General features: G+C 67.6%; 3 protein-coding genes across 3 annotated transcripts; 2 read left to right on the top strand and 1 right to left on the bottom strand.

Annotated features, from left to right (window-relative positions):
* Positions 1–211: 211 nt before the first annotated feature.
* On the top strand, positions 212–4,026 carry LOC118247202 (pyridine nucleotide-disulfide oxidoreductase domain-containing protein 2). Its single transcript, XM_035544992.1, has 16 exons — positions 212–341; positions 670–689; positions 878–971; positions 1,045–1,118; positions 1,216–1,362; positions 1,502–1,655; positions 1,787–1,848; positions 1,973–2,070; positions 2,204–2,345; positions 2,439–2,573; positions 2,679–2,751; positions 2,859–3,015; positions 3,120–3,274; positions 3,408–3,514; positions 3,596–3,716; positions 3,903–4,026. The coding sequence occupies exons 1-16, from the start codon at positions 212–214 to the stop codon at positions 3,971–3,973; spliced, it is 1,740 nt and encodes a 579-aa protein (XP_035400885.1). The 3' UTR covers positions 3,974–4,026.
* Positions 4,027–6,482: 2,456 nt separating this feature from the next.
* LOC118244254 (lysyl oxidase homolog 4) lies at positions 6,483–11,552 on the top strand. Its single transcript, XM_035539129.2, has 14 exons — positions 6,483–6,778; positions 6,921–7,099; positions 7,209–7,420; positions 7,937–7,975; positions 8,063–8,288; positions 8,396–8,579; positions 8,736–8,890; positions 9,194–9,361; positions 9,517–9,679; positions 9,798–10,041; positions 10,378–10,493; positions 10,579–10,715; positions 10,920–11,031; positions 11,129–11,552. The coding sequence occupies exons 1-14, from the start codon at positions 6,499–6,501 to the stop codon at positions 11,197–11,199; spliced, it is 2,286 nt and encodes a 761-aa protein (XP_035395022.1). The 5' UTR covers positions 6,483–6,498; the 3' UTR covers positions 11,200–11,552.
* Positions 11,553–13,161: 1,609 nt separating this feature from the next.
* On the bottom strand, positions 13,162–19,192 carry LOC118243890 (collagen alpha-1(III) chain). Its single transcript, XM_035538434.2, has 6 exons — positions 17,786–19,192; positions 14,385–14,560; positions 14,219–14,289; positions 13,987–14,082; positions 13,719–13,859; positions 13,162–13,597 (listed from the first exon to the last, which is right to left on the bottom strand). The coding sequence occupies exons 1-6, from the start codon at positions 19,181–19,183 to the stop codon at positions 13,542–13,544; spliced, it is 1,938 nt and encodes a 645-aa protein (XP_035394327.1). The 5' UTR covers positions 19,184–19,192; the 3' UTR covers positions 13,162–13,541.
* Between the last annotated feature and the right edge of the window lie 4,185 nt (positions 19,193–23,377).

The raw sequence follows: 23,377 nt of genomic DNA, 5'->3' as shown, positions 1-23,377 counted from the left end.
GCCTCTCTGCACACCCTGGGCAATGCTTGGCCGGGGCTTGGCGCCTTGCTGTGGGCACCGTGTCCTGCCCAGCCTCCCCGCAAGTCCCGGGACGCAGCGTCCGGCCCTGCGCCAAGGTGTCCCCTGCCCTGGGCCCCGTGTCCCCTCCCCGTGCCCCGTGAGAAGTGTGGCCGTGGAAGCAAAGTCCAGGAGCTGCAGGCACTGCACGGAGATGGCGGCCGGGCTCCCTGCGAGGCTGGGCACGGGCTCTGCTGCCCGCGGGCTGCGGGGACGGCGCCTGGCTCACAGCGGGGCCGCAGCGCGGCTGCAGCAGGAGTACGATGCGGTGGTGATCGGGGCAGGTAACGCGGGGTGAGGAGCTGGCGGGGAGGGGGCGGCCCCCGGCATGCTGCTTGTGCCGGGGAGCTGCATGGGGGCTGGCACGGGTGGGTGTGTGCTGCAGCTCCCCGGCGTGCTGCTGGCTAAGGGGTCAGAGCAGAGCTGGGGGATGTGCCTTTGTCCCCTACCCCGTCCCATTGGGGCCCAGGGATGTAGGGATGGGGGAGAATGCTCCCTACAGTGTCCAGAGCTTGTTATTTGGGTGCCCTGCATCCCTGGTGTGGGGATGTGCTGTGCCGTGGGGCCGTCCTGGCTCAGCCGGGCTCAGCTCCCCTCCGTCTCTCCTTGCAGGGCACAACGGGCTGGTGGCAGTGAGTACCGGCGGCAGAGCGCTCACCCTGGGGACGCTGTGGGGCCGGGGAGGGTCTGCAGCGAGAGCAGGGGCTGGGGGCTCCCAGAGGGATTCAGGAAGCGGGAACCACCCTGACGAGGGGTCGGGGAGGTGGTTGGGACCAGGAGGACACGTGCCACCCGCAGCATGATGCCACACTCCCCGCAGGCTGCCTACCTGCAGCGGGCAGGGCTGCGCACGGCCGTGCTGGAGAAGCGCCACGTGCTGGGTGGCGCGGCCGTCACCGAGGAGATCGTACCAGGTATCCCCACGTGCCCTGTGTCCTCCTGACCCCTGTCTGCCCCTTTTACCCCTCACCACCCCACGTCTTCCAGGCTTTAAGTTCTCCCGGGCATCCTACCTGCTCAGCCTTCTGCGGCCGCAGATCTACACCGAGCTGGAGCTGCAGGTACAGTGCCTGTCGCCAGCTGGGCCACCAGCACCTCCTGGCACATGGCAGGGTGACACTGCTGCCTCCTTGTCTCACTGCCCTCCGTGTCTCGCAGCGGCATGGCCTCAGGGTGCTCCCGCGGGACCCCTACTCCTTCACCCCGCTGCTGGAGGACGGGAGCCCACCCCGCGCCCTCCTGCTGGGGCACGACATGGCCCAGACCCAGCGGCAGATCGCCCAGTTCTCCCAGAAGGATGCTCAGGTACCGCAGGGGCCGGGGCAAAGCAAAGCCCCAAAGAGGAGCTGCCCTGCCCCGTGGAGCAGCAGGGATGCTCACGGCAGGGTGTCCTGTGCACCCACCAAGGCTCAGTCCCTTCTGGCCACCTGCTGTCCCCTTTCAGGCTTACCCTGCATATGAGGCGTTCATGGGGCGCTTAGTGTCTGCCATTGACCCGCTGCTGGATGCCCCCCCTGTGGATACAGCTGCCCTGGGGCAGGGCTCCCTGCTCCAGCGGCTCAGAGCCCTGCGAGCCCTGCAGCCCCTGCTGCGGGCAGGTACGTTTGGGATCCCCTTGGCAATGGCTGTGTGCCTGGTCCTGGGTTCCTGCTTGGCCTCAACACCACCAGGTGCCGGTGGCTGTGTCCTGGTGCAGCCGTGCAGACCCCAGAGCTGCCTCTCCCCGCAGGGCTGGCGCTGGGACGGCAGCTGCCCCGCTATTACGAGGTGCTGACAGCCCCCATCTCCAAGGTGTGTGCCGGCTGCAGTGGCACAGAGCCACCCTCCGGGTGCCCACTCTGCCTCCCTGCGTGCCCACAAGGTCCCGGCTGCAGCCCAGCCCTGAGCCCGGCTCCCTCCTTGTCTCTTGGGCCAGATCCTGGATCACTGGTTTGAGTCGGAGCCCCTGAAGGCAACCCTGGCTACCGACGCGGTGATTGGAGCCATGAGCAGCCCCCACAGCCCTGGCAGCGGGTGAGGGTCCCGTCCCCTCCCTGGGGCTCACGGCCACGCCATCCCCTCCAGGCCACCCCACTCAGCCCGGCGTGGCCCCAAGGCTTTCCGGAGTGGCTCAGGGGCTGGGTGAGGTCTGTCCCGATCCCTGCAGGTACGTGCTGCTGCACCATGTCATGGGCGAGCTGGAGGGGCGGCGCGGTGCCTGGGGCTACGTGGCTGGTGGCATGGGGGCCCTGTCCCAAGCCATCGCCCGTGCAGCGACCAGCCGGGGCGCCCACATCTTTACCGAGAAGGTACTGGGTTTCTGGGCACGGGGACCTCCACAGGCTGCCCGGTGGCCCCATGGAGAAGCTGGGTGAGGTGCTGGCCCCTTCCCCTCTGCCCAGGCCGTGTGCCGTGTGCTGCTGGGCAGGGACGGGCAGGCGCAGGGCGTCGTGCTGCGGGACGGGACGGAGGTGAGGAGCAAAGTGGTGCTGTCCAACGCCTCCCCCCAGATCACCTTCCTGGAGCTCACCCCTCAGGTATGGGGCACGCAGGGCCACCACGGGGCTTGGTGGGCTGTCACCCCCATGGCTGGGCTGCCCCGTGGTGGCTCCATCACCGCGGTGTCCCCTGTCCCCCTCCAGGAGCAGCTGCCGGAGGACTTTGCCCGGCGTATCCGGCGTGTCGACACGCGCTCCCCTGTCACCAAAATCAACGGTAGGTACAAGAGGCTGCCTCCTCCGCCATCCCATCTCGGGGGGCACACCAGCACAAGGCTGCAGGGCTCCCCAGGAGCCTGCAGCCCAGTCTCCCCCCCATCCCAGTGGCAGTGGGTCGCCTGCCCAGCTTCCTGGCTGCCCCCAACGCCCGTGACGGCCAGCCCCTGCCCCACCACCAGTGCTCCATCCACCTCAACTGCGAGGGCACCCACCTCCTGCACCAGGCTTACACCGAGGCCGCTGGCGGGCACCCCTCCAGCAGGTAGGAGCCCCCCCCGCCTCGCTCCCTCCCCATGGTGTCCCGGAGAAGGGGCAGGATAGCAGTGCTGGGGGGATGTTTGGGGTGGCTCAGTCCCGCTCCCCCAGGCCCATGATCGAGCTGTGCATCCCCTCGGCGCTGGACCCGGGGCTGGCCCCGCGGGGCTGCCATGTTGTGTCCCTCTTCACCCAGTACACCCCGTACGAGCTGGCGGGCGGGCAGCCCTGGGACGAGCAGGCTAGAAATGCATATGCGGACACGGGTACGTAACGCGTGCACGGAGCCAGGTAACACCACGAATGCTGGTCCCTGCTGCAGGCAGAGCCACCCTCGTGCTCAGGGGCCGGTCACCGCGTCCCCCCGAGCTGCCTGCCAGTGCCTCTGTCCCTCCCTAGTGTTCGACTGCATCGAAGCCTATGCCCCAGGCTTCAAGGCGTCCGTCATCGGCAGGGACATCCTGACACCCCCGGACTTAGAGAGGGTCTTCGGGCTGCCCGGCGGGGTGGGTACCGTGCGGACTCAGCACTGAGCACAGCAAGCGGCCAGGCACAGCCCGCTCACCCTGCCCGGGCTCCGGTTGCAGAACATCTTCCATGGAGGGATGTCCCTGGACCAGCTGTACTTTGCCCGGCCAGCACCATCCTACTCGGGCTACCGGTCCCCAGTTCCAGGCTTGTACCTGTGTGGGAGCGGAGCACACCCTGGTGAGTAGGGCTGGGAGCTGGGAAAACCCCAGGGGGCTGCAGGAGGAGGGCAGGGGCGCATGGACGAGGTGCAAGGGGAGCACAAGGTGTGAGGTCTGCTAGTCTCAGCCCTGGCGGTGAGGCAGAGCAGCCCCCCCAGTGCAGCCCCTGCTGCTGGGGCCACTGTTCCCCGTTTCTGCCTTTCAGGAGGCGGCGTGATGGGAGCAGCAGGACGCAATGCAGCCCGGGTGGCTCTCGGGGACTTCAAGCGCCTGTGACGGCAGCGGGGACACCGACGTGGGGATGCGGCTGCAGTGAGCCCTGTTGTCCCCACGCAGAGCCTGCTGTCCCCACCTTGCTTGCCACCACTGCAGCGGGCCAAGCACTGGCAGCAGCACCCCTGTGTGTGGGGGGGCAGGCTGGCAGGGCCCGGGCTGACCCCCTCCCCAGGCCCCACCATGCCCCGGGTGTTGTGGCACCCACGGAAATAAACACAGCCAGAGGCTATGCATTGGCCCTCTCCACATGGTTTTTCAGCTCTCTTTATGGGGTGCGCTGGTCCTGGGGTGTGAGCACAGAGCCCACCCCGTGTCCCCCCCCAGCGTGGGCTGTGCTGTGCCACCTGCACTGCCTGGGGGCCCTGCCGGAGGGGACAGGAGTGTCACGGTGAACGGGGACAAGCAGCCCTGCTCAGGCAGCCCACGCTGGGTGTGCCACGCTCTGCCCCGTGCCGCTGCCGGGCGCCGCTCGCAGCAGATGACAGAGCTCACATCCTCTCCCTGCCCTCTTCCTCCCGGGGACAATGCTCCCGATTCAGCTCCCAGCCTCTCCTCCCGCCGGGCCCTAAATACGGCGTTTCCGGGCTGCGCTGCTGCACCTGAGCTGGCTGAATCAATATTGACCGGCCAGGAATAGGCCCGCAGCCCTCAGAATAGCCCCGCACGCCCGCCCGCTGCCCACAGCTTCCCGCGCCCGGGGCTGCCCTGCTGCAGCACCGTATTTTTAGCTGCCGCCGGCTGCACGGACTGCAGGTGCCGGTGCCCGGCGAGCCCCGAGGGCTGGGCTGGGGGTGGCAGCAAGGAGGGGACACCGTCCCCAGCCTAACCGTGGCAGGACACGGTGCCGAGAGCTCCTCGGAGCCCCCCCTGCCCTCTTCTTGCTCCCCCCAGGAGCAGGGGCAGAGCTGGGAGCAGGACCCAGGCGTCCCTACCCGCCTGCAGCCGTCCCCTGGGGGACGAGGGGGGGCTCCTGGCCACACACTCAGGCAATTGAGCTCCCAAACACCCAGACACCGTGAGCTGTGGTGACTCCGTGAGTCACGAGCTCCGCTGCTGGACCCAACCCTGCCCTTCCCCAGGGCTTCCCCTGGCCGCCGTCCTGTGGCTGCAGCACAATCCCGCTGCCCCGTGGCCCACGCATGCACCCCGTGGCCCCAAATCCTCATTTCATCCTCCCGGGGCACCAGGGCTGGCCAGCCCCCCCAGAAGATGCCGCAACACATGCCACCAGCTCAGCTGGGGCAGAGGGTAAGGGCGAGGGTGCCCTACATGGGGACGCAGGGTGCCTGGGGGGGTGCCGAAGGCCCTGGCGGGACGTGGCGATGAGCTCACGGGCTATTCCCGGCCGTGTTGTTCCTGGCTCGTCCCGGCAGGAACCGGCTGCTTTAACTCCAAACAAACAACCCGGTAGCCACCGGCACATTCCTGGCCAGCCGGTGGCCACGGCCGGGGCAGAGGCGCTTCCTGTTTATCCCCGTCCCGCGGCGGGGCGCAGGCGGCGGGGTGCCCCGGGGACTGGTCGGGGGGGGTCACCCCCTGTCTGCACGGCTGGGGGGGGGAGGCAGCACCTGGGGACCCCCGCAGCCAGCCTGGCTCAGGGATAGCCCAGGTGCTGCCCCCTGCCCCTCCCAGGCTCCCTTTGCTGGTATCAGTGCCCCCCCAAGTCCTTGGCCCCATTGTGCCACCCCATGTCCAAGCACCCCCCTCAGCCACCGCGTGGGGCGAGGGGTGTCCTCCTGGGGAGTCCCCGTGGGACAATTTGCCACCTCCAGCACAGCCATGCTCTGCCTGGCTGGGGGCCAGCCCCGCGGTGCAGTGATGCTGGGCGGGGGGCAGCCCCAGCTGGGGGTCCTGGCTTCATCCTGGGGTGGGGGGGCAGGCTTATGGCAGGTGGGGGCTGTCCCATGTGTGCTCTGCGCCCCCAAAAAGCTGCTGGGGGTGGGCAGGGGTGGCTTTGCCCCAGGGTGGCAGAGTGGGGCTGGAGGGGGGGGGCAGGGTGCAGGGCCGGCCTCTGGGCCCTGTGTGCGGGGGGGCTGGGGCTGGGCTGGGCAGCGTGGGCCCCCACCCGGGGCGTCCCACCGCGCCGCACCATAAAAGCGGCAGCAGGCGGTGCTCGGCGGCAGGAGAGCTGCTGGAGGCCAGCGGGAGCCAGCACCGCGTCCCCACGCCGCTGCCTGCCCCACATCTGCCCCACGCCGACACCCAGGGTGAGTGCTGGGCTGGCCCGGGGGGGCTCGGGTACCTCGGGGGGGTGGGGGGCAGCAGCCCCAGCGGTGCTCCCAGTGGGGGTGCAGGGGGAGAGGAGTGGGGATGGGGACAGGGCTGTGTGCAGGATGCAGAGGGACCAGCCCCTGCATCCCGCAGAGCACAGGGACAGGGGTGCCCCAGCCATGCAAGGGGGCACAACATCCCCCCCCACACCACGCTGCTGGGGCACGGGGGGGCTGTGGGAGCACCCCACCCCGCTGTGCTCCCCAGGGGCTCAGCGTCGGGCTGTCCCCAGGCATCCCACCCCAGGAGCCGCGATGGCGATGCCGGCTGGTGCGAGCCCCATCCTGCTCCCCTTCGTGCTGCTGCTGTGCCGGGTGGTCCCCAGCACGCAGGATACGGCCGGGCTGCAGCTGCGGCTGGCGGGGCCGCGGGGGCCAGCCGGGGAGGGCCGGCTGGAGGTGCTGTACCAGGGGCGCTGGGGCACCGTGTGCGACGATGGCTTCGATTTCCACGCGGCCACCGTCGCTTGCCGGCAGCTGGGCTACACCGCGGCCATCACCTGGACACACAGTGCCACCTACGGCCAGGGGGAAGGTAAGGGGCAGCTGGGGGCTGGCTGGGGAAACGTGCATGGGGTGCTGTGGGAGGGGGCAGCCTGAAGGGGGGCACTTGTTGGATCCATGGTGCTGAGAGGGTCCCACCAGCGGTGACCCCCAGCCCGCGTCCATCCCCCCAGGCCCCATCTGGCTGGACAACGTGCGGTGCGGGGGCAGCGAATCCTCCCTGGCCGAGTGCACCCACAACGGCTGGGGCGTGAGCGACTGCCACCACGGCGAGGACACCGGCGTGGTGTGCTCGGGGCAGCGCCTGCACAGCGGCCCCGACCCGGCCGCAGCCCCTGGTCTGCTGGGAGAGGTGAGCGGGGACCTGGCGCCCACTGGGATGGCGAGGGGCTGGGGCAGGTCCCGTTGTCCCCACCCTCCACCCCGTGTCCCATTCTGGAGCCCCCGTGCCCACCCCGCAGGCACCGGGGCTGAGCCTGGAGGAGGTGCGGATCAAACCCATCCTGGCGCGGGCCAGGCTGAGCATGCCGGTGACGGAGGGAGCCGTGGAGGTGAAACACAACGGGCACTGGAGGCAGGTGTGCGATGCCGGCTGGACCGGGAACAACAGCCGCGTGGTCTGCGGGATGCTGGGCTTCCCCCAGGAGAAGCACGTCAGCACCAACTTCTACCGGTAGGGAACGGCATGAGCCACGGGGCAGGGTGCCAGGGGGCTGGTGGGACATGCCGTGGGGCTCCTGGGACAAGCAGCTGGGGCACGGTGGTCAGTAGGGTGATGAAGGGGGGGGTGCCAGGGAAGGGGTGCACCCATGGCTGGGTGTGTGGGCACCTGTCCATGCCTGTGCCCCCTTCCTGGGGGCTTCAACGAGGCAGAGCTGGGCTTGGCAGCAGCCAGGGAGCTGCAGGATGCTCCCCAACCTTGTCCTGCACAGCGTGGGTGCAGGCACAGGAGAGCCAAGCCTTGTGCTGGGGCTATAAATACAGCCCATAATGAGTCCCTGCCGGTGCCAGGCGTCGTGCTGTCCCGCCGGGGCACAACTTTGGTGTGGGAATTGCCACCGGGGAGAGGGCCCCAGCGTGCTGTGGGAGCACCCTCCAGCCCCAGCTGCTGCTGTGGGGTGCTGGGGAGGGCAGGGGTACGGGGTGGGGGCGCTGAGCCCCCCCTGACCTCCGGCCGTGCTCCTTGCAGGAAGCTGTGGAACATGAAGCTGAAGGACCCCAGCTCCAGGTAGGGCCCAGCTCTGGGCAGGGGGCACCTGCAGGGGAGCCTCTCCCCCCCCAGAATACCGCCGCTCCCGCTCCTCTCCCTCGGCAGCCTGAAGAACCTGAGCCAGAAGAGCAGTTTCTGGGTGCACCAGGTGCAGTGCCAGGGCACGGAGCCCCACCTGGCCCGCTGCCCCACGCAGCTGGCCCCCCCGGCCCCCCGCCAGCACGCCTGTCCCCGCGGCATGCACGCCATCGTCAGCTGCATCCCCGGCCCTGCCTTCCAGCAGGGCAAGGGCAGGGGCAAGAAACCTCCCAGCAAAGCCTCTCCGGGAAAGGTGAGCTCCGGCACGGCCCCGCACCCCCTGAGGCAGGCTCCTGGGGCCAGGCAGCACCCCGGCACCCCCCCCCTGCACCCGCTGACCGGGGCCGCTCCCCGTGCCAGGGTCTCCCCGTGCGCCTGCGAGCGGGCGCCCACGCCGGCGAGGGCCGGGTGGAGGTGCTGCGCCACGGGCAGTGGGGCACCGTGTGTGACAAGCGGTGGGACCTGGCGGCGGCCAGCGTGGTGTGTCGGCAGCTGGGCTACGGGACGGCGAAGCAAGCCCTGGTGGGAGCCCGGATGGGCCAAGGTGAGGCGGGAGATGGGGCAAGGACTTGGGGTGCTGCTGGGCCTGGAAGCGCATGGGGAAAAGCCCTCTGCGCACTGCTGGAGCATCCGGGGGTGTGCGGGGGGATCCGGGATGGGCACAGGGGCAGGAGCGCTCACGTCCCCCCCACTGCTTCAGGCCTGGGCCCCATCCACATGAGCGAGGTGCGCTGCACCGGCCACGAGCGCTCCCTGGGCGAGTGCCGCTTCCAGGATGCCGAGCAGAGCGGGTGCAAGCACGAGAACGACGCGGCCGTGCGCTGCCACGTGCCCCACATGGACTTCCAGAGCCAGGTGAGTCCCTGCCTCCCTGCCAGCACCCGCTGAGCCCCGGCCCCATTGCACAGCCCCTGCCCCAGCACCCCAAGCCCCCCGCCCAGCGTGGATGCTCCGAGTGTGGCCAGGGGATGGAGACAGGCAGAGCCACCCAAACCACGCTGATGTGGGAGCCTCAGGATGAGCCAGTGGTGAAAGTGCTCTCACGGGAGGAAGAGGAAGGTGGAAAAGATGCTCAGCTGGATGGATGGTGCTACCTGACCCACTCCCAGGGGCTGGGGCGCTGCCCCATGCCCCATTTCAGCCCCTCTTTGCCCACAGGTGCGCCTGGCCGGGGGCCGCAGCCCCGAGGAGGGCGTCGTGGAGGTGCTGGTGCCGGTGCAGGGCAAGCTGCGGTGGGGCGCGGTGTGTGGTGCTCAGTGGGGGCTGAATGAGGCCATGGTCGTCTGCAGGCAGCTGGGGCTGGGCTTCGCCAGCCACGCCCTGCAGGTGAGTTGGATCCCGGCACGAGGGGCTGCACAGCTTGGGCGTGCTGGGATGGCTCAGCAGCTGGGACAGGGCACGTGGGGACACGGTGACAAGCCCTGGTGGCAGTGCTGGGGAGCCCGAGGGCTGGTCTGAGCGCTGTGCTCCTCCCTGCCCAGGAGACCTGGTACTGGGCGGGCAGCCCCAACGCCTCCGAGGTGGTGATGAGCGGGGTGCGCTGCACGGGCACCGAGCTGGCCCTCCAGCAGTGCCAGCGCCACGGCCCCGTGCACTGCCCCAGCGGCGGAGGGCGCTTCTCGGCGGGGGTCACCTGCACCACCCGTGAGTACCTGGCAGCCCACAGGGCGCCCGTCCTTCTCCCGGGACCCAGCCCTGCGTGGCCGGGGTGGTGCAGGCTGGTGGCCAGCAGCTCTGTCCCCACCGATCCCCTCCGTGCCAGACGCCCCGGACCTGGTGATGAACGCGCAGCTGGTGCAGGAGACGGCCTACCTGGAGGACCGGCCGCTGGGGCTGCTGTACTGCGCCCACGAGGAGCGCTGCCTCTCCCGCTCGGCCGACAGCATGCAGTGGCCCTACGGCCACCGCCGCCTGCTGCGCTTCTCCTCCCAGATCCACAACCTGGGCAGAGCCGACTTCCGACCCCGCATGGGACGGCACGCCTGGACCTGGCACCAGTGCCACCGGTGGGTGCCCTGCGTCCCAGGGCTGCCCCTGCGCAGGGCCAGGCTGGGTACAGGGGGACCTGGCAGCCCCGTCCCCCCTGCCCGGGGCGGGTGCCCTGCAGGGTGCTTACTGGGCGCCGTCCCTCCTACACGGCCCCCACCCTGGCAGAGGCCGGCCCGCCCGGGGTAATTAGCAGCGTCCGGGCCGGCACTGTCATTAGGGCTTTATTTGGCTGCAAGGCTGTAATTTGTGCAGAGCCGCTCGTCTCTAGGTGCTGCCTGCTCCTGGCTCGGCGTCGGGGCCGGCCACACGCTCGCCGTCCTGCCCCGGCCCCCGCTCACCCCCTGTCCCCGCAGGCACTTCCACAGCATCGAGGTCTTCACCCACTACGACCTGCTGACGCTCAACGGCTCCAAGGTGGCCGAAGGGCACAAGGCCAGCTTTTGCCTGGAGGACACCAACTGCCCCGAGGGTAGGTGGCAGCTGCAGGCAGGGCACAGGGAGCCCCCCAGCCCCGCCGTTCCTCACGTTCCCCCCCCCCCCCCATCCTTTCCCAGGGCTGCAGCGCCGCTTTGCCTGCGCCAACTTTGGGGAGCAGGGGGTGAGCGTGGGGTGCTGGGACACCTACCGGCACGACATCGACTGCCAGTGGATCGACATCACCGACGTGCCGCCGGGCAGCTACACCTTCCAGGTACGGGCACGGAGGGGCTGGGGGGGACACGGGAACGGGAGGTGAGGGCTGGGGTCCACGGGCACCACCGGCACCCTGTGGGCGCATGCCGCTGCCTGCTCTGGGGTTTATCCTGGCCACCCACGTGTGCCCGTGGTGGTGTGTGTGTGGCAGGCACGGTGGCACCGCCGCGGTGCCCCCAGCTGTGCCCGTTGCCCTCCCCAGGTGGTCGTGAACCCCAAGCACGAGGTGGCCGAGTCGGACTTCTCCAACAACGTGATGCGGTGCCAGTGCAAGTACGACGGGCAGCGCGTCTGGGTGCACGGCTGCCACACGAGTAAGGAGGGCCAGGGGCAGAGAGGGGGCAGTGGGAAATACCCAGGATAGGGGTGCCGCAGGTCCTGTCCCCTCACTGCCACCATCACCCTCCCCAGGCGATGCCTACGGCGCCGACGTGGTGAGCGAGATGGAGCGGCGGGAGCGCCTGGCCAACAATCTCGTGTGAGCCCCCGCCTCGCCACGCTGCCCCCCCAGCACCCAGGGGCCTCCCAGCCTGTGTCCCGGCCGCGGCAGCACCCGACTGAGCTCAGGGACTCGAAGCCTTCTGTATTTATTGATGCTGCCACAGAGGATGGGGATGAACGTCGTGGCCGGAGGGGGGCCGAGCCCCGTGCTGCCAGCAGGACGCGCGGGAGGGGCCCCGGTGCCGCAGCAGCCCCCAGCTCTGCCACTCCGGTGCCCCCCAGGATGACTACCTCAGCCTGCCCGCCCAGCCCCGCCGCCCCCCCGGACTCAGGACAGGCCCCGGGCACTGCCACCCGTGCAGCAGTCGCGTCCTCAATAAAGGTGCTGTGCAATGGGACGGGGGTGCTGTAGTGGCACAGGGTCACGTAGCCCATTAGCAGCCCAGCCCAACTCCCCACACCTCCCCTCTCACTGCTCCTTCCCCTCCGGGACACGCAGCTGGTCCCTGCAGGGACAGATCCTGCCCCCAGGAGGTCCCCTCCCTGCCACCCAGGGCCACCAGCCCTTGTGCAGGCTGCGTGGGGCCGGTGCCAGGCGGCTCCGGCTCCCGGCCAGCAGTGCCCGCAGGCCGGGGCACCCTGTCCCTGAACTGCCTGACCCCGTGAGCAGCGCAGCACAGCACAGCACAGCACAGCCAGCTCTGCGGCAGCGCGGGCCGGCAGCCAGCCCGCCGGCCGCCACGGCTGCAGCCCTTGCTGGGCTTTCCCAGGCTGTTCCTGGCAGCTCCCCGGCCCCAAAGCAGCCCTAGGAGCAGGGATGGGGCTGCTCTGCCCCTGGGAGCTCTCGCTCCTCAGGGCGAGGTGGGGACACAGGGGACAACGTGCCCCTGCTCTCTGTTTCTTTCCGCTGGGTGGTTTCCAGCATATATTACTTTTTTAAGGATATAAATGGGAATCCCACCTAGCAAGCCACCAGGGACCGCCACCCCCTCCTGGCAGCACTGCAGCCCGAACCTCCGCTCTGCCCCGACCCCATCCCTGTCCCCATCCCCATCCCACTGGCTCGGACTCGCACTGGCCAGCCCCCGTCTCCTCCCCGGAGCCAGGACAGGCTCCACATGTGTTGTCCCCGCACGTGGAGGACCACAAGGGCTGGCAGCCCTGTGGGATGTCGGCGAGCGAGGCCCGTGGCGAGGCGCGTGCTGCCGGAGGTTCGCCCCGCCAAGGCTCCCCCCGCTCCCCGCCGGACCGGGGGAAGATGCTTTCCGTGTGAGAGCATCCTCTCGCCCTGAAACTTTCCGCTGGCCGAGACACCCGGCCGCTCGCTGCCAAGAGCCACGGCCGAGACGGTTCCCAGCTGGCAGCGGGGGCAGGCAGCCACCGCCGCGGGGTCACGACCAGCTCCTCCGCCACCGAGCTGGGGGACAGCCAGGGGACACGGGGCGGCTGCCACGAGGTGACCCAAAACACACAACCCGCTGGCACGGGCGGCGGAAAGGCAGCGGCACCGCTCCCCACCTGCTGCTGCGGGCACGAGAGCCCCCCAGACAAGGGCCCTGAGAGTTTTGGGGGCTGCGGGGCAGGCTGTGCTCCTCCGGCAGCGGCAGCAGGGGTGGTTTTAGGGTTTTGATGCACCACGGCCCTGGGAGAAAGGCAGGTCAGCGGGGCAGGGCAGGAAGCCCCCCGCCGCCGGGCCCAGGTGCGCAGCCCACATCACAGCCCCGCGCGGGGCTGGGAACGGGGCCGGGGTGGGAACGGGGCCGCCCTTCCCGCAGCCCAACAAGGGCCCCGCTGTTCGGGGCCGCGCATGTAAACAGGGGCCCTGCCAGCACATTCCAGCCCTTCCCTGCCCCTCCTGCCACTCGCCCACCACCCCGCAGTGGGGAAAGCCCCAGCAGCGGCGGGGGGGACGCAGCACACACGTGGCACACGCCAAGGGAGATGCAGGGGAGGACAAGCTCGGCACCCCGCGCTGCTGTGTCCCCTCCTCGGAGGCCAGGCGAGGCAAAATAAATGGTATTTATTAGCAAAATAAAGACACTCTCGTTCACAAGGCCCAGCGTGGCCATGGCTGACCCGCAATGTGTGGCCGGCGCTGTCGCCGCCGAGCTCCCCGCGTCCCGCTGGCTGCCACCACAGCACCAGGGGAGCCTGCGCCGGCAGGACGGGCAGCACCGGCTGACGGCACCCAACGGGGTCAGCGCTTGCACGGCCCCAAAGAGCCCTCGAGCACCCCGTGGCCGTGCCCCAGCACCATCCTGCACAGATCCCACGGGGCAGCGGCAGGCCCAGCTCCATCGCCAGGTGCCGGTGCCCTGCCTGCCCGCAGAGAGGGGCTCAGGCCCCCGGCAGCACCTCCAGCAGGGCTGAAAGCGAAGGCAGCTCACTCCCGGCCTTCCCAGGCATCCTCCCGCTGCTTGTTCTCCAGCCGCTTCCTCTCTGCGGGGAAAAACCGGGTAAATCCCGAGCCCCCATCGCCCCCCAGCTGCCCACAGCTCTTCCCCAGGGTCAGGAGAAAACCACAGCAGCGCAGGGAGAGGCTCCCGGGGCCAGAGCTCACCCCGAGCCTCCTGCAGCTTCTTGCGCTCGGCGTCCCGCTGGGCAGGGGTCTGGGGGCTGCGCACCCCCAGGGCGCCGATCACCAGGCGCCGTGCCAGGGCGGCCGACGTTTCGGGGCGCTCCTTGGCCGGCTGCAGGTAGTCTGGGGGAGAGCAGAGGAGGGCGTCAGCGTGGGCACCCACGCAGGGGGCTGGCACGGCCCCAGCTCAGCCAGGGCACTGGGATGAGAGTGCTCAGCGCGCTGGGGGTGCCCCCACATTCCCACTCACCAGCATACGCCCTGGCCTTGGCTTTGGCCGCGCGGGTGCCCTGGGACAGCGGGCGAGTCTTCACCATCAGGTGCTTGGTGCTGAGGGCGTCGCGTGCTGTGGGGAGGGCGGCACATTGCCGGGCAGCCCAGCACGGCCACGGGGCACGGCTGAGCCGAGGGGTGCGCCCAGACGGTGCCAGGAGGGGACGTCCCCCCTCTGCCTTCCCACCGAACACCCCGCGGGCTGCTACCTGTTATGGGGCTGGAGAAGATGCCCAGGGCGTGCGTATCGTCCACCCACTTGATGTCAAAGCCCTTCTTCCTGCCGGAGAGATGGAGGGAGGGTCAGCAAGGCCCTGGTGCTGCCAGCGGGGCCCGGCGCCGAGCCTGCAGCGCCGGGCAGAGCCGCGGACTCACTGATAGCTGCAGAAGACACGCAGCAGGTCCTCGGTGCGGAAATCCGGGGGGAAGTCGTAGATCTCGATGACGTGGGGCAGCTCGGCATCGCTGAGGTCCGGCGCGGCCGGCTCGGCCCCGTAGTAGTCGAAGCGGGGCTCCTGCAGGCTCTGCCGGCGCTTCTCGCCCCCCGAGAGCTGCGGGGTGGGAGAGGGATGGTGCTGAGCGACCCCGGCACCAGCACCAGCGCCTGGTGGACGACCAGCACTGCCCGGGCAGCAGTCTCACCCCCGTGCCACATACCAGCACTGCTGCTGGATTAACAGCGGTGGGACATTGGGAGTTAGCCACCAGGCCACTCGTGCCACGCGGTTGCTTTTCCCATTACGAGCACCCCACCATGCAGGAACACGGGGATCGGCGAGCCCCGTCCCACCTCCCCACACCGCCGCCTGCCAGACACCAGCGGCACCATGCTGGGAAAGACACCGCTCCCCCGAGGAGCCAGTTCCACCAGTTAACTACTTGCGCCGCTAAAAATTTATGCCTTATTTCTAATTTGAATTTGTCTGGCTTCAGTTTCCAGCCGTTGGTTCTCGTTCTGCCTCTCTCCTGGATTAAGGAGCCCTGGGTCCCAGGCTTCCCCTCCCCGTGACGGCACTCGCTCACAGTAATCAAGTCACTTCTCAGCCTTCGCCTTGATAAGCTGAACGGGCTGTGCTCGTTTAGTATCTCACAGCGGGGCATTTCTCCAGCCCTAAAAGATGACGGCTGTAGCTCTTTTCTACCTCTCCAATTCTTCAACCTTCACTTTAAAATACAGGCATCAGTCTCCCACTGCCGGCTGCACAACGCAGCGGGGGCACGCAGCCACCCCGCTCCCCTGTGTCCCAACAGCACCAGTGCCAATGGGCCCCCTCAGCACCACTCGCTGCACCTCAGCTTCCCAAAATATGTAGTGCCAGGGGGACAAGGGGCTGCGGCGCGGTGCCGGGGAGCAGGCACATAACTCAGCCGGGTCCCCAGCCCGATCCCCCAAGCTGTCGTAGCGGAGCGCACCACGGCTGGAAGGTTAGAGTCCATAAATCCCGGGCAGCTCAGTCAATAAAAAGTGCTCGTTCCGACAATTTTATGGGGAAGATGGATTCACGGCAGGTGAGGGGGTGCCGCCGGGGCGGCTGGATGCCGGCGGAGGGGAGAGCTGAGTTATGGAGCTTGCGGGACAGCCCAGCGCTGCCGGACAGGACCATCTCCCGTCGGCCGAGCGACTCAGCTGGCTGGGCTCCAGCCCCCCTGCCTGCTCTGGGGGACGCGAGGGAGCAGGATGAAGCCCTGCCGCGATGCTCGAGGGAGCAGGGCACTGGGGTAGCGCCAGGCGCCGGGACGATGATTGGAGAGCCGGAGCGCGGAGTGCCGGCGCGGTCCTTGACCTTCACAAATCACTGAGTGTGGCGGGGCGGCAAGGACTGGAGCCGGCTGGCAGCCGGGCTCGGCTGCGCGGCAGGCATGGCCCAACAGGTCCCCCTGTGCCCGCAGCCCCCCAGCCGCAGCAGCACGGCCCCCAGCCCTGCTCAGCCAGGGCAGGACCCAAGCCCGAGCTCACCGATGCACAAGGATGCTCTGGCTAGGCAGGATTAACAGCAGCGGTGCAGCTTTGCATCCCAGGGCACCATCAAAGGGGACGTGGGACAGATTCAGCCTGCCCTCCCCTGCAATGGATAGGCTCCGGGGAGAGCTGGGGGACGTGGATGGCCAAGGCAGGACGCCCCAGGACATGAAGTCTGTCTGCCGCGGCTCGCTGCTCTCCAAAGACCCATCCCACCTTGCTTACACTCCTGCTCCAAGAGATCAGCCAGAGAAGCACGGAGCAGCACCATCCAGGTGCTGAGAGGTGCAGGAGCACGCACAGGTGCCTCAGCCACCACCCCGCCCTGCAGGGACGGATTTGGAGAGCTGCTGCCACCAGCACGCAGTGCCCCAGGCGCTGTCCTCACCCCACAGCTCCTCTTGCAGGGCAGAGCCCCCGGGAGGCACAGCGGGTCCCTCGCACACCGACACCTGGGTTTAGCCACGGCAAGCTGGTGGAGAATCCAGCAAGGCTGCAAGGAAATTGTTCCAGTGGTTAAGCACCCTCCGTGTTAAAAACGTGCGCCTGGCTTCGAGTCTGGCTTCAGCTGGCTTCAGCTTCCAGCCAGTGGATCTCGTTATGTTTTCTCCTGCTAGATTAAAGAGCCGTCTGCTATCAGAAATCTCTTCCCGACACAGAAACGTCATAAATCTTGCTCTCTGCCGGCTATCCGCAGCGCATAAGGATTCAGTTATGACGAAGAACGCTACTAATTTTCTTGTCCTTTTAGTTAATTAACAACAGCTACATCTCCCCAAGAGCCCGAACCCTCCCCGAGCAGGCGCATCTGCCTCCCAGCAGCTCGGAGGCATCGGGAAGCAACCAGGCTCGGCACGGGACTCCGAGGGTGGAGGGGGGAAAAACGGCAACTTTTCACGGATAAATCCCTTTTCCAGGTCCTTTTTCACCCATCTGGGGAAGCTCCCTGGAAAGGCCAACCCTGACTCAGAGCGAGTGCACGGGGGATGTAACACGGGTGCTCCAGGGCTCCTCAGAGCCAGCACTGACGCTGAGTGGCACAAGCTGCCCACAGCATCCCATGGCCACACCATAACACGGCACAGCCATGTCCCCGTGCAAGCCCAGGGAAAACCCTCCGGAGCTAATCCCATTTCTGCACACCGCTACTATTGGGCACTTGGAGCCCTGCTCTCAGTCAGGGCTGGACATTCGTTTTTAATATTAGCGCTGTTTGTTACTTTGGGTCCATTGATGTCATTCTGAACATTACCAGTTTTACGCCGCTGATTTAAAATGCAATAACGGATTTCCAGGCTCATTGCAGAAGCCGAGCTTTCCTTGCAAACGGCAGGAGAACGGCACGGCTCCCAGTGCTAAGCAGCTAATTGTAGTAAATTTAGGCACACGCTTACAGGAGGGCATGGTAATGAGCCACAGCTGATTAAGAAGATGTAGTTTTCAGGAAACTTCATGTTGCTATTTCAATGGGAGCCCATACGTCTCAGCCCATTTCTTTATTACCAGCCCTGCTTTCACGAGGGTGCAGTTGCAGTTTACGGCTCTCGAGCACGTTTTGCTGGGTGCACTTTATGTACTAGAGAGGGAAGATCTCCCCCAGCCTTCACAGGGCCTCGCTGGCACCAAGGGACAGGAGGGGAATGGGTCCAGGCAGGGGCGAGGAGCTCCCAGCAGCACCCTCCTGGACCTTTCGGCACCACTTGTGCCCTGGGGGTGGCTGGAAGTGACAGCACGCTGCACGGCCAGGCAGCACCCCAAGGACAGAGCCCAGAGCCACCCCCAGCCACCCCCAGGCTCACCGACTCGCCGAGCTCACCTCTTCCAGCAGGCGTGGGTCCAGGCAGTCCCCGTCATCGTTGAAGAGCGCGTCCCAGCTCTCCTCGCCGCCCGGGCTGCCGCGGCTCTGGGTCTCGGTGCTGGCGGGCCCTGGCTTTGGGGAGCTGCTACGGAGACCTCCCTCCTCTTCCTCCTCTTCCTCCCGGTGCTGCTGCAGCGAGTCTTCGTCCTCATCCGCCTGCGCCCGCTCCTCAGCCCCGGTCCCGGGCGAGAGCCGCTCCACAGCGCAGCACAGCAGCTCCAGGGACGGCGGGGCTTCGGGGCTTCCCGGGGGAGCCCCTTCCCCAGTGCCACTCTCCGCCCCTGGTGGGCTGCTCCCAGCCCCGGTGCTGCCATGGGGCGCAGGGACTCCCTCCCCACCGGCACGCCCGGCACCGGCAGAGCTCTGCTCCTTGCCAGGCGGCAGCTGCCCTGTGTGCTCCGGCAGGAGCTGGGATGTGCTGCCTGCAGCCTGCCCCAGTGGCACCAATCCGTCACCCACGCCCCCCCTTGAGCACCCAGCTTCGCAGGCAGCTCCTCCTGGGGCAGCCACGGTGCTGCCTCCCTGCCTCCCCTCCTCCTCCCCTGTGGCCCTGGGGGCACAGCCCTCGCTCTGCCCTGCGAGGAGAGACACCCCACGCTCCTTTTTCTCCTCCTCCTGGGCGTCCAGACCTGCACCCTTGCAGCTGAGCTGGGTAGTGCTGCCCGTGCTGCCCTCCCCTGCCGGCTGCAGGGCACCCTGTGCCGGGCACCCCGAGAGGTCCCTGCCCGGACCCGGGGTGCTGTCCCCCAGATGCTCCGACCCGCCTGGCTCTGTCCGACACACCACGCTCGGCGGAGCTGCCGTTGGGCTATCGGGGTCACCCCCAGGCTCAGGGGTCACCCCCGCATCCCCAGGCTGGGCACCTTGCGGGGACAGCGGGTCCGGCACCGTCCGCAGCACCCCACAGCTTCGGTCCCTGAGCCCTGCGTCCTGTGATGCATTGCCCTGCCTGTCCGAGGGCTGGGCAGCGCTCAGATCCAGGCTTGGCTCCTGCACACTGGGCAATGCCCTCGTGTTCTCCGGGCTGCCTCCCGGCTCCGTGCCAGCCCTGGAGCCCCGGCTGTGCGCACCTGGTACCCTTCCATCCCCGGCGGAGGCTGCCCGGGGCTCCTTGGGGCGAGCGCCCGCCTTGCTCTCTCTGCCGGCTGCTCTGCCCACGTGCGTCCTGGCCCCGGGGCTTCGCCTCTGCCCCTCGGAGCCGCCCCGGCCGACGTCCAGCGCCGGGCGCTGCTTCTCAGGCTCCCGGTGGTTCGCAGCCGCCTCCTGCGCCGCTCTCTCCCGCCGCGCTTTGGGCACGTAGAGCGCCATGTCGGGCTTCCTGCGGCGCGCCCGGCCGCCCTCCGCCTCCGGCTGCATGGTGCCGCCGCCACCTGCGGAGGGGAGAAGCGTCAGTGCCACCCGCGCCCCGAGCAGCCCTCAGGCCAAGCACGACGGGAGCGGGGTGGGCAGGTAGGAGGCAGTCCCAGGGCTCCCATCCCTGGAGCACCAGGCTGCAGGGCACCAGGAATCGCAGGGCAGGGACGAGGGGCAGCCAGTGACCGTGCCACGCACGGAGGAGACGGAGCTGCAGCGGGGACCTGGCACACGGGTGTGAGATGAGGAGCTGACATGCAACTACTAAAGGTCTGGCTGAGCTGAAAGCCAGCCAGCAGAGGCAGCCACGCCGCCTGCAGGGCCTCGCAACCAGCAGGACTCGCTGCTGCAAGGACCGGCACAGCCAGAGGAGCTGGGCAGAGGACAGGGGCTGCCTGCGGTTCCCAGGACAGTTCCCGGTGGCTCGGCACCGTGCTCCAGGTCTCCTGGAGGGGACCAGCCTCACCATCACCATCACGGTGCAAACATCACACAGGAGACAGGAGGTGCTGAGAGCAAAAACGGGACCCCAATGCCCACCCCAGCCCTGGTGCTGCAGGCAGGGGAGCTCAGCCCCTGCTGAATGCATGGGGCTGAGCACACACCCACAGCATCCCCGGTGCCAGCACGCCGAGCAGGTCGGGACGGGGACATCCTGGCGAGAAGCCGTGGCCATGCCAGGCTCCTGGGCTGCCCCATCCTGGCGGAGATTTATTTTTCATCATCTTTGGCACAACCAGGCGCGCTGCTATCTGCCAGGCCCCGTGCCCCTATAAATATGCATCAGGCAGCGTTTATGGAGACGGATGGGGTGGGGGGCTGCGCTGTGGCTGAGGGGAAGGCAGAGCGGGGCCGGGCCGGGGCCCCGTGATTAATCACTGCCCACTCTGTTTAGGGGTATTCATCACGGGCCGCTGTCAGGTAAATCACTGGAAAAACACCTCTTCAGTAATTAATGTGAAGTGACGGATGGACAGCCCCTGGGCCCATTAATCTGGAACATCAGAGCCTACCGAGATTATGAATGTCAGGATGCATAAACTGCCGGCGGATCAATAGGGCCAGGAATCCGTCCAAGGCTCTCATTTCCGCGGCACCTCCGGTACATTAGGCTCCTCTCCCCTCCCCACGAACCACGCCGAGCCTCCGGGACGGGCGGCCCCGGCCGGCGGTGGCACGCTTGGTGCCCGTGGCCCCGCTCGGAGAGCCGGCGGTGCCGGGCTGCCAGAGCCCGCTGTGCCCCGCGGCCGGCCGGGAAGCGCCTGGGGCTGCCCGCGCCTGCCGGATGGACGGACAGACAGGCAGACGGATGGAGGCAGCGCTCCCCGCAGAGCCCTGGCGTGATGGATGGGTCTCTCCCGGCTCACACGAAACCGCCAGCAAGCCCGGCACGGGGAGACGGAGACAGCAGGCGGCTCGGCGGCTTCAGTGGGGAAACCACCGGCAAAGACCCGGCTGCCCCCTGTTCACACCTCCCAACCCAGCACAGCCCCCAAAGAGCAGGGTCTCACCCCACACCTCAAACCTCATCCCCGGTGCTCCCCAGGAGCTCCATGCCCCTGCCCACCCCCGTGGGCACTCGGTGCGGGGCAGGAGGGGGCACCGGGGCGACGCTGCCCCCACCATTTTTCTCACTGCGGAGACATACGTGGCGCTTGTCATTTTTTTTCCCTTCTTTGATACACTAATTTCGCTGGCAGAATGGTCCCCTTTGTCTTTATCGACTGAGAAAAAAGCAACGCATCCTATAAACCGTCCAAGCTCTGGGTTAGTCATTTTTCAGCACCGAGGCGTTATACATTTTCTCACCGAGCGGCAGCCCAGCCTAGCCGTGTGCCGGTGGGGAGGGGGCACCGGGAGCCCCCGGCCATCAGCATTTTGGCACACGTAATGCTATCTAACACACGCTTCCTCAGCAAACACCTTCCAGCCACATCTGCCTGCCCACGGGGAGCAGCGCCCGGCTGCGAGGCCACACGCCTGATGCCGTTTCGGAGGCACGGCCATGGGGCTGAGGGCATTTTATAGCTAAAAAGTAGGGAAAAGAGCTTTCTCCACCACTCGCCTCGCTCGCAGGGCTGCGGAGCTGCTTCCACTCCCTCCAAGGGGGGAATTTCCCCAGGGAAATGCCCCCAGCAGCCAGGCCTGGCAGACAACGTGGCTGTGCCACCGCACCAACCGTGCGACCTGCGCCCCGTGCAGGAGCCGGGGCTTTTGGTGCTGCTCCTGCTCCCCTCCAGCAAAAGGGGCTGAGCCTGCGGGGGGACTGCTGAGCCCCATCAGCGCTGCTCCCCAGCGGGAGCAAGGATTTCCAGCCCCGGGACGCTGCCCAGCAAGGGTGCTCTCCTTTCCCTTCAGCCACCGCACGTGCCAGCGCCGCTCGGGGAGCCCAGCCAGGAGCAGCATCGCTCCAGGCACATCCCAAGTCACCTCCAAGAAGAGCCTTCGCACGCAGGATTTATGGGCTCCTCGAAAGCTTGCCATTCACCTTGCCTCACCCTCCAGAGCAGATGGTGCGGCATTAGCCAGACGGGCGGTGCTGGGAGCATCCTCTCCCCGCGCGCTGCCAGGGACGAGCCGCGTCCCGCAGCCATGCGGCAGGCAGCTCCTGTCCCCGGGCATGTCACGCAGGGAACACCAGGCAAAGCAAGGCACAAACACAGCAAGGTTGCAGCAGCCCCCAGCAGCCAGCCCGGGCTGGCAGGGACACCGCAGCCCAGAGGGTTTGGGTTTTTTTTTTACTGCTAAGGGCAGCGCAGCTCCTGCCCCCGGTCTATTACACACTTCATCAGATGCCACGGCCACGCGTCACCTCCGACTGATTTCACGCTCCGGGAGGCAGAGCAACAGCCCTGGCTGCAGGTCTCATTCACACTACGCTGGGCAGGGCAGCCCCACGGATCCCAAACTTGGGGACCAAGTCACCGCTCGCCCTATATCTCCTCTCCCCTGCGCCGTGCGGGCTCAGCTGGGGCGCACGAGGCTCCGGCACGAGTTTGTGAGGTCTGAGCAGCTGCTCGGGCACCGTGCCGGCCCGTGCTGCTCCTCTGCAACCACCGGCACCGTGCACGGGCAGCGCTCCTCTCCTCCCTCTCTTAGGGCCACGCACGGATGCCGGGCTGTCGGGCTCGCACGCAGCGTGCCAGTTCCTGGAAAAGTTGAAGTGCCACCCAGCGCCCTCCCAGCAGGCTGCCTCGTTTCCTGGCAGGGCGCTGTATTTTTAGCCTTCGAGGTTTCTAATTCCACTCAATCCATACTGCCATCGATAGAGCACGTAACCTTAAAGCCTTGACGGCGGGCAGGGAACGGCAACACCTCGGGGGCCGCGGCTCGCAGCGCTGCTCGGGGAGCGGGAAGCGCCCTTGGGGGACCGCGCGCAGCCTCAGCGTGCAGCTCGCACGCTGGCAATGTCACTCTTTACAGCCTGCCGCAGCTCGGGTGAAAAAAATCCTACAACTACTAATAAAAACGAAGCTACAAGGAGATTCTAAACAGCCCCGATTATGAAGCTCACCTCAAAGCGCTCGCTGGCTGCACGGCGCCGGCACCCAGAACGGGGACAGGAGCTGCCCGTCCGCACCCGCCACCTCCCTGCGCCCTTTTAGAAAGCTGCAAGGCTTCCCAGGTGTCTCCCATCACAGATATCAGCCGTTCCACACCTCTCCTGCTCTAAGCAGAGCAGGACGGGCTCATGCAGCAGGGCCACGGAAGGACCTGGGTACCCAGCAGGGTGAGGCCGGACTGGCTGCGGGGTGATGCAATGGCACAGAGCCGCCGGCACAACACGACGCCAAGCAAAGCACCCCGAGAACGGGGGGCTGCTGCCCACCCCACGCCTGCCCCGGCCCCGCGGCTGCTGGGGCTCTGAGACCTCCCTGCCCTGCTCCCGGGAGAGGGACGTGCTCCAGGCACGGCACCAGCCACGGAACCACGCGAGGAGACGGCGAAGCGCCGACACCGGCGGGCTGCCAAAGGGAAACACGCGGAGAAAAGGGAGAGATTTCAATCGCGCCTCTCGCTCCCGATGCTCCTAGGAGATACCTGGAACAAGAGAAGGGGGACGTTTCAGGCAGGAGGTGATTTATAGGTCGATACCGTCCCTTAACAGCTGCAGGGGAAAAAAAAAAAAAAAAGGGACAACACAAAAGCAGAAGGAGTTAGTAGGCGAGGGGGGTACGGGGAATACGAAGGGCTTTA

Source organism: Cygnus atratus, unplaced genomic scaffold (genome assembly GCF_013377495.2).
Source record: "Cygnus atratus isolate AKBS03 ecotype Queensland, Australia unplaced genomic scaffold, CAtr_DNAZoo_HiC_assembly HiC_scaffold_195, whole genome shotgun sequence".
NCBI lineage: Eukaryota > Metazoa > Chordata > Aves > Anseriformes > Anatidae > Cygnus > Cygnus atratus.
Note: the sequence above shows the minus strand (reverse complement) of the source record. Positions and strands in the feature narration are given on the sequence as shown.

What these genes read in the sequence shown, in the direction of transcription:
- LOC118247202 (XM_035544992.1), top strand. Translation starts at nt 212, where the DNA reads ATGGCGGCCGGGCTCCCTGCGAGGCTGGGCACGGGCTCTGCTGCCCGC. An exon ending in CACCGAGGAGATCGTACCAG is followed by an intron (nt 972 to 1,044) that starts GTATCCCCACGT and finishes CACGTCTTCCAG; the next exon opens with GCTTTAAGTTCTCCCGGGCA. An exon ending in TGGGAGCGGAGCACACCCTG is followed by an intron (nt 3,717 to 3,902) that starts GTGAGTAGGGCT and finishes TCTGCCTTTCAG; the next exon opens with GAGGCGGCGTGATGGGAGCA.
- LOC118244254 (XM_035539129.2), top strand. Translation starts at nt 6,499, where the DNA reads ATGGCGATGCCGGCTGGTGCGAGCCCCATCCTGCTCCCCTTCGTGCTG. An exon ending in CCCCTGGTCTGCTGGGAGAG is followed by an intron (nt 7,100 to 7,208) that starts GTGAGCGGGGAC and finishes CCCACCCCGCAG; the next exon opens with GCACCGGGGCTGAGCCTGGA. An exon ending in GGACACCAACTGCCCCGAGG is followed by an intron (nt 10,494 to 10,578) that starts GTAGGTGGCAGC and finishes ATCCTTTCCCAG; the next exon opens with GGCTGCAGCGCCGCTTTGCC.
- LOC118243890 (XM_035538434.2), bottom strand. Translation starts at nt 19,183, where the DNA reads ATGCAGCCGGAGGCGGAGGGCGGCCGGGCGCGCCGCAGGAAGCCCGAC. An exon ending in ACCCACGCCTGCTGGAAGAG is followed by an intron (nt 14,561 to 17,785) that starts GTGAGCTCGGCG and finishes CCCACCCCGCAG; the next exon opens with CTCTCGGGGGGCGAGAAGCG. An exon ending in CGTGTCTTCTGCAGCTATCA is followed by an intron (nt 14,290 to 14,384) that starts GTGAGTCCGCGG and finishes TCTCTCCGGCAG; the next exon opens with GAAGAAGGGCTTTGACATCA.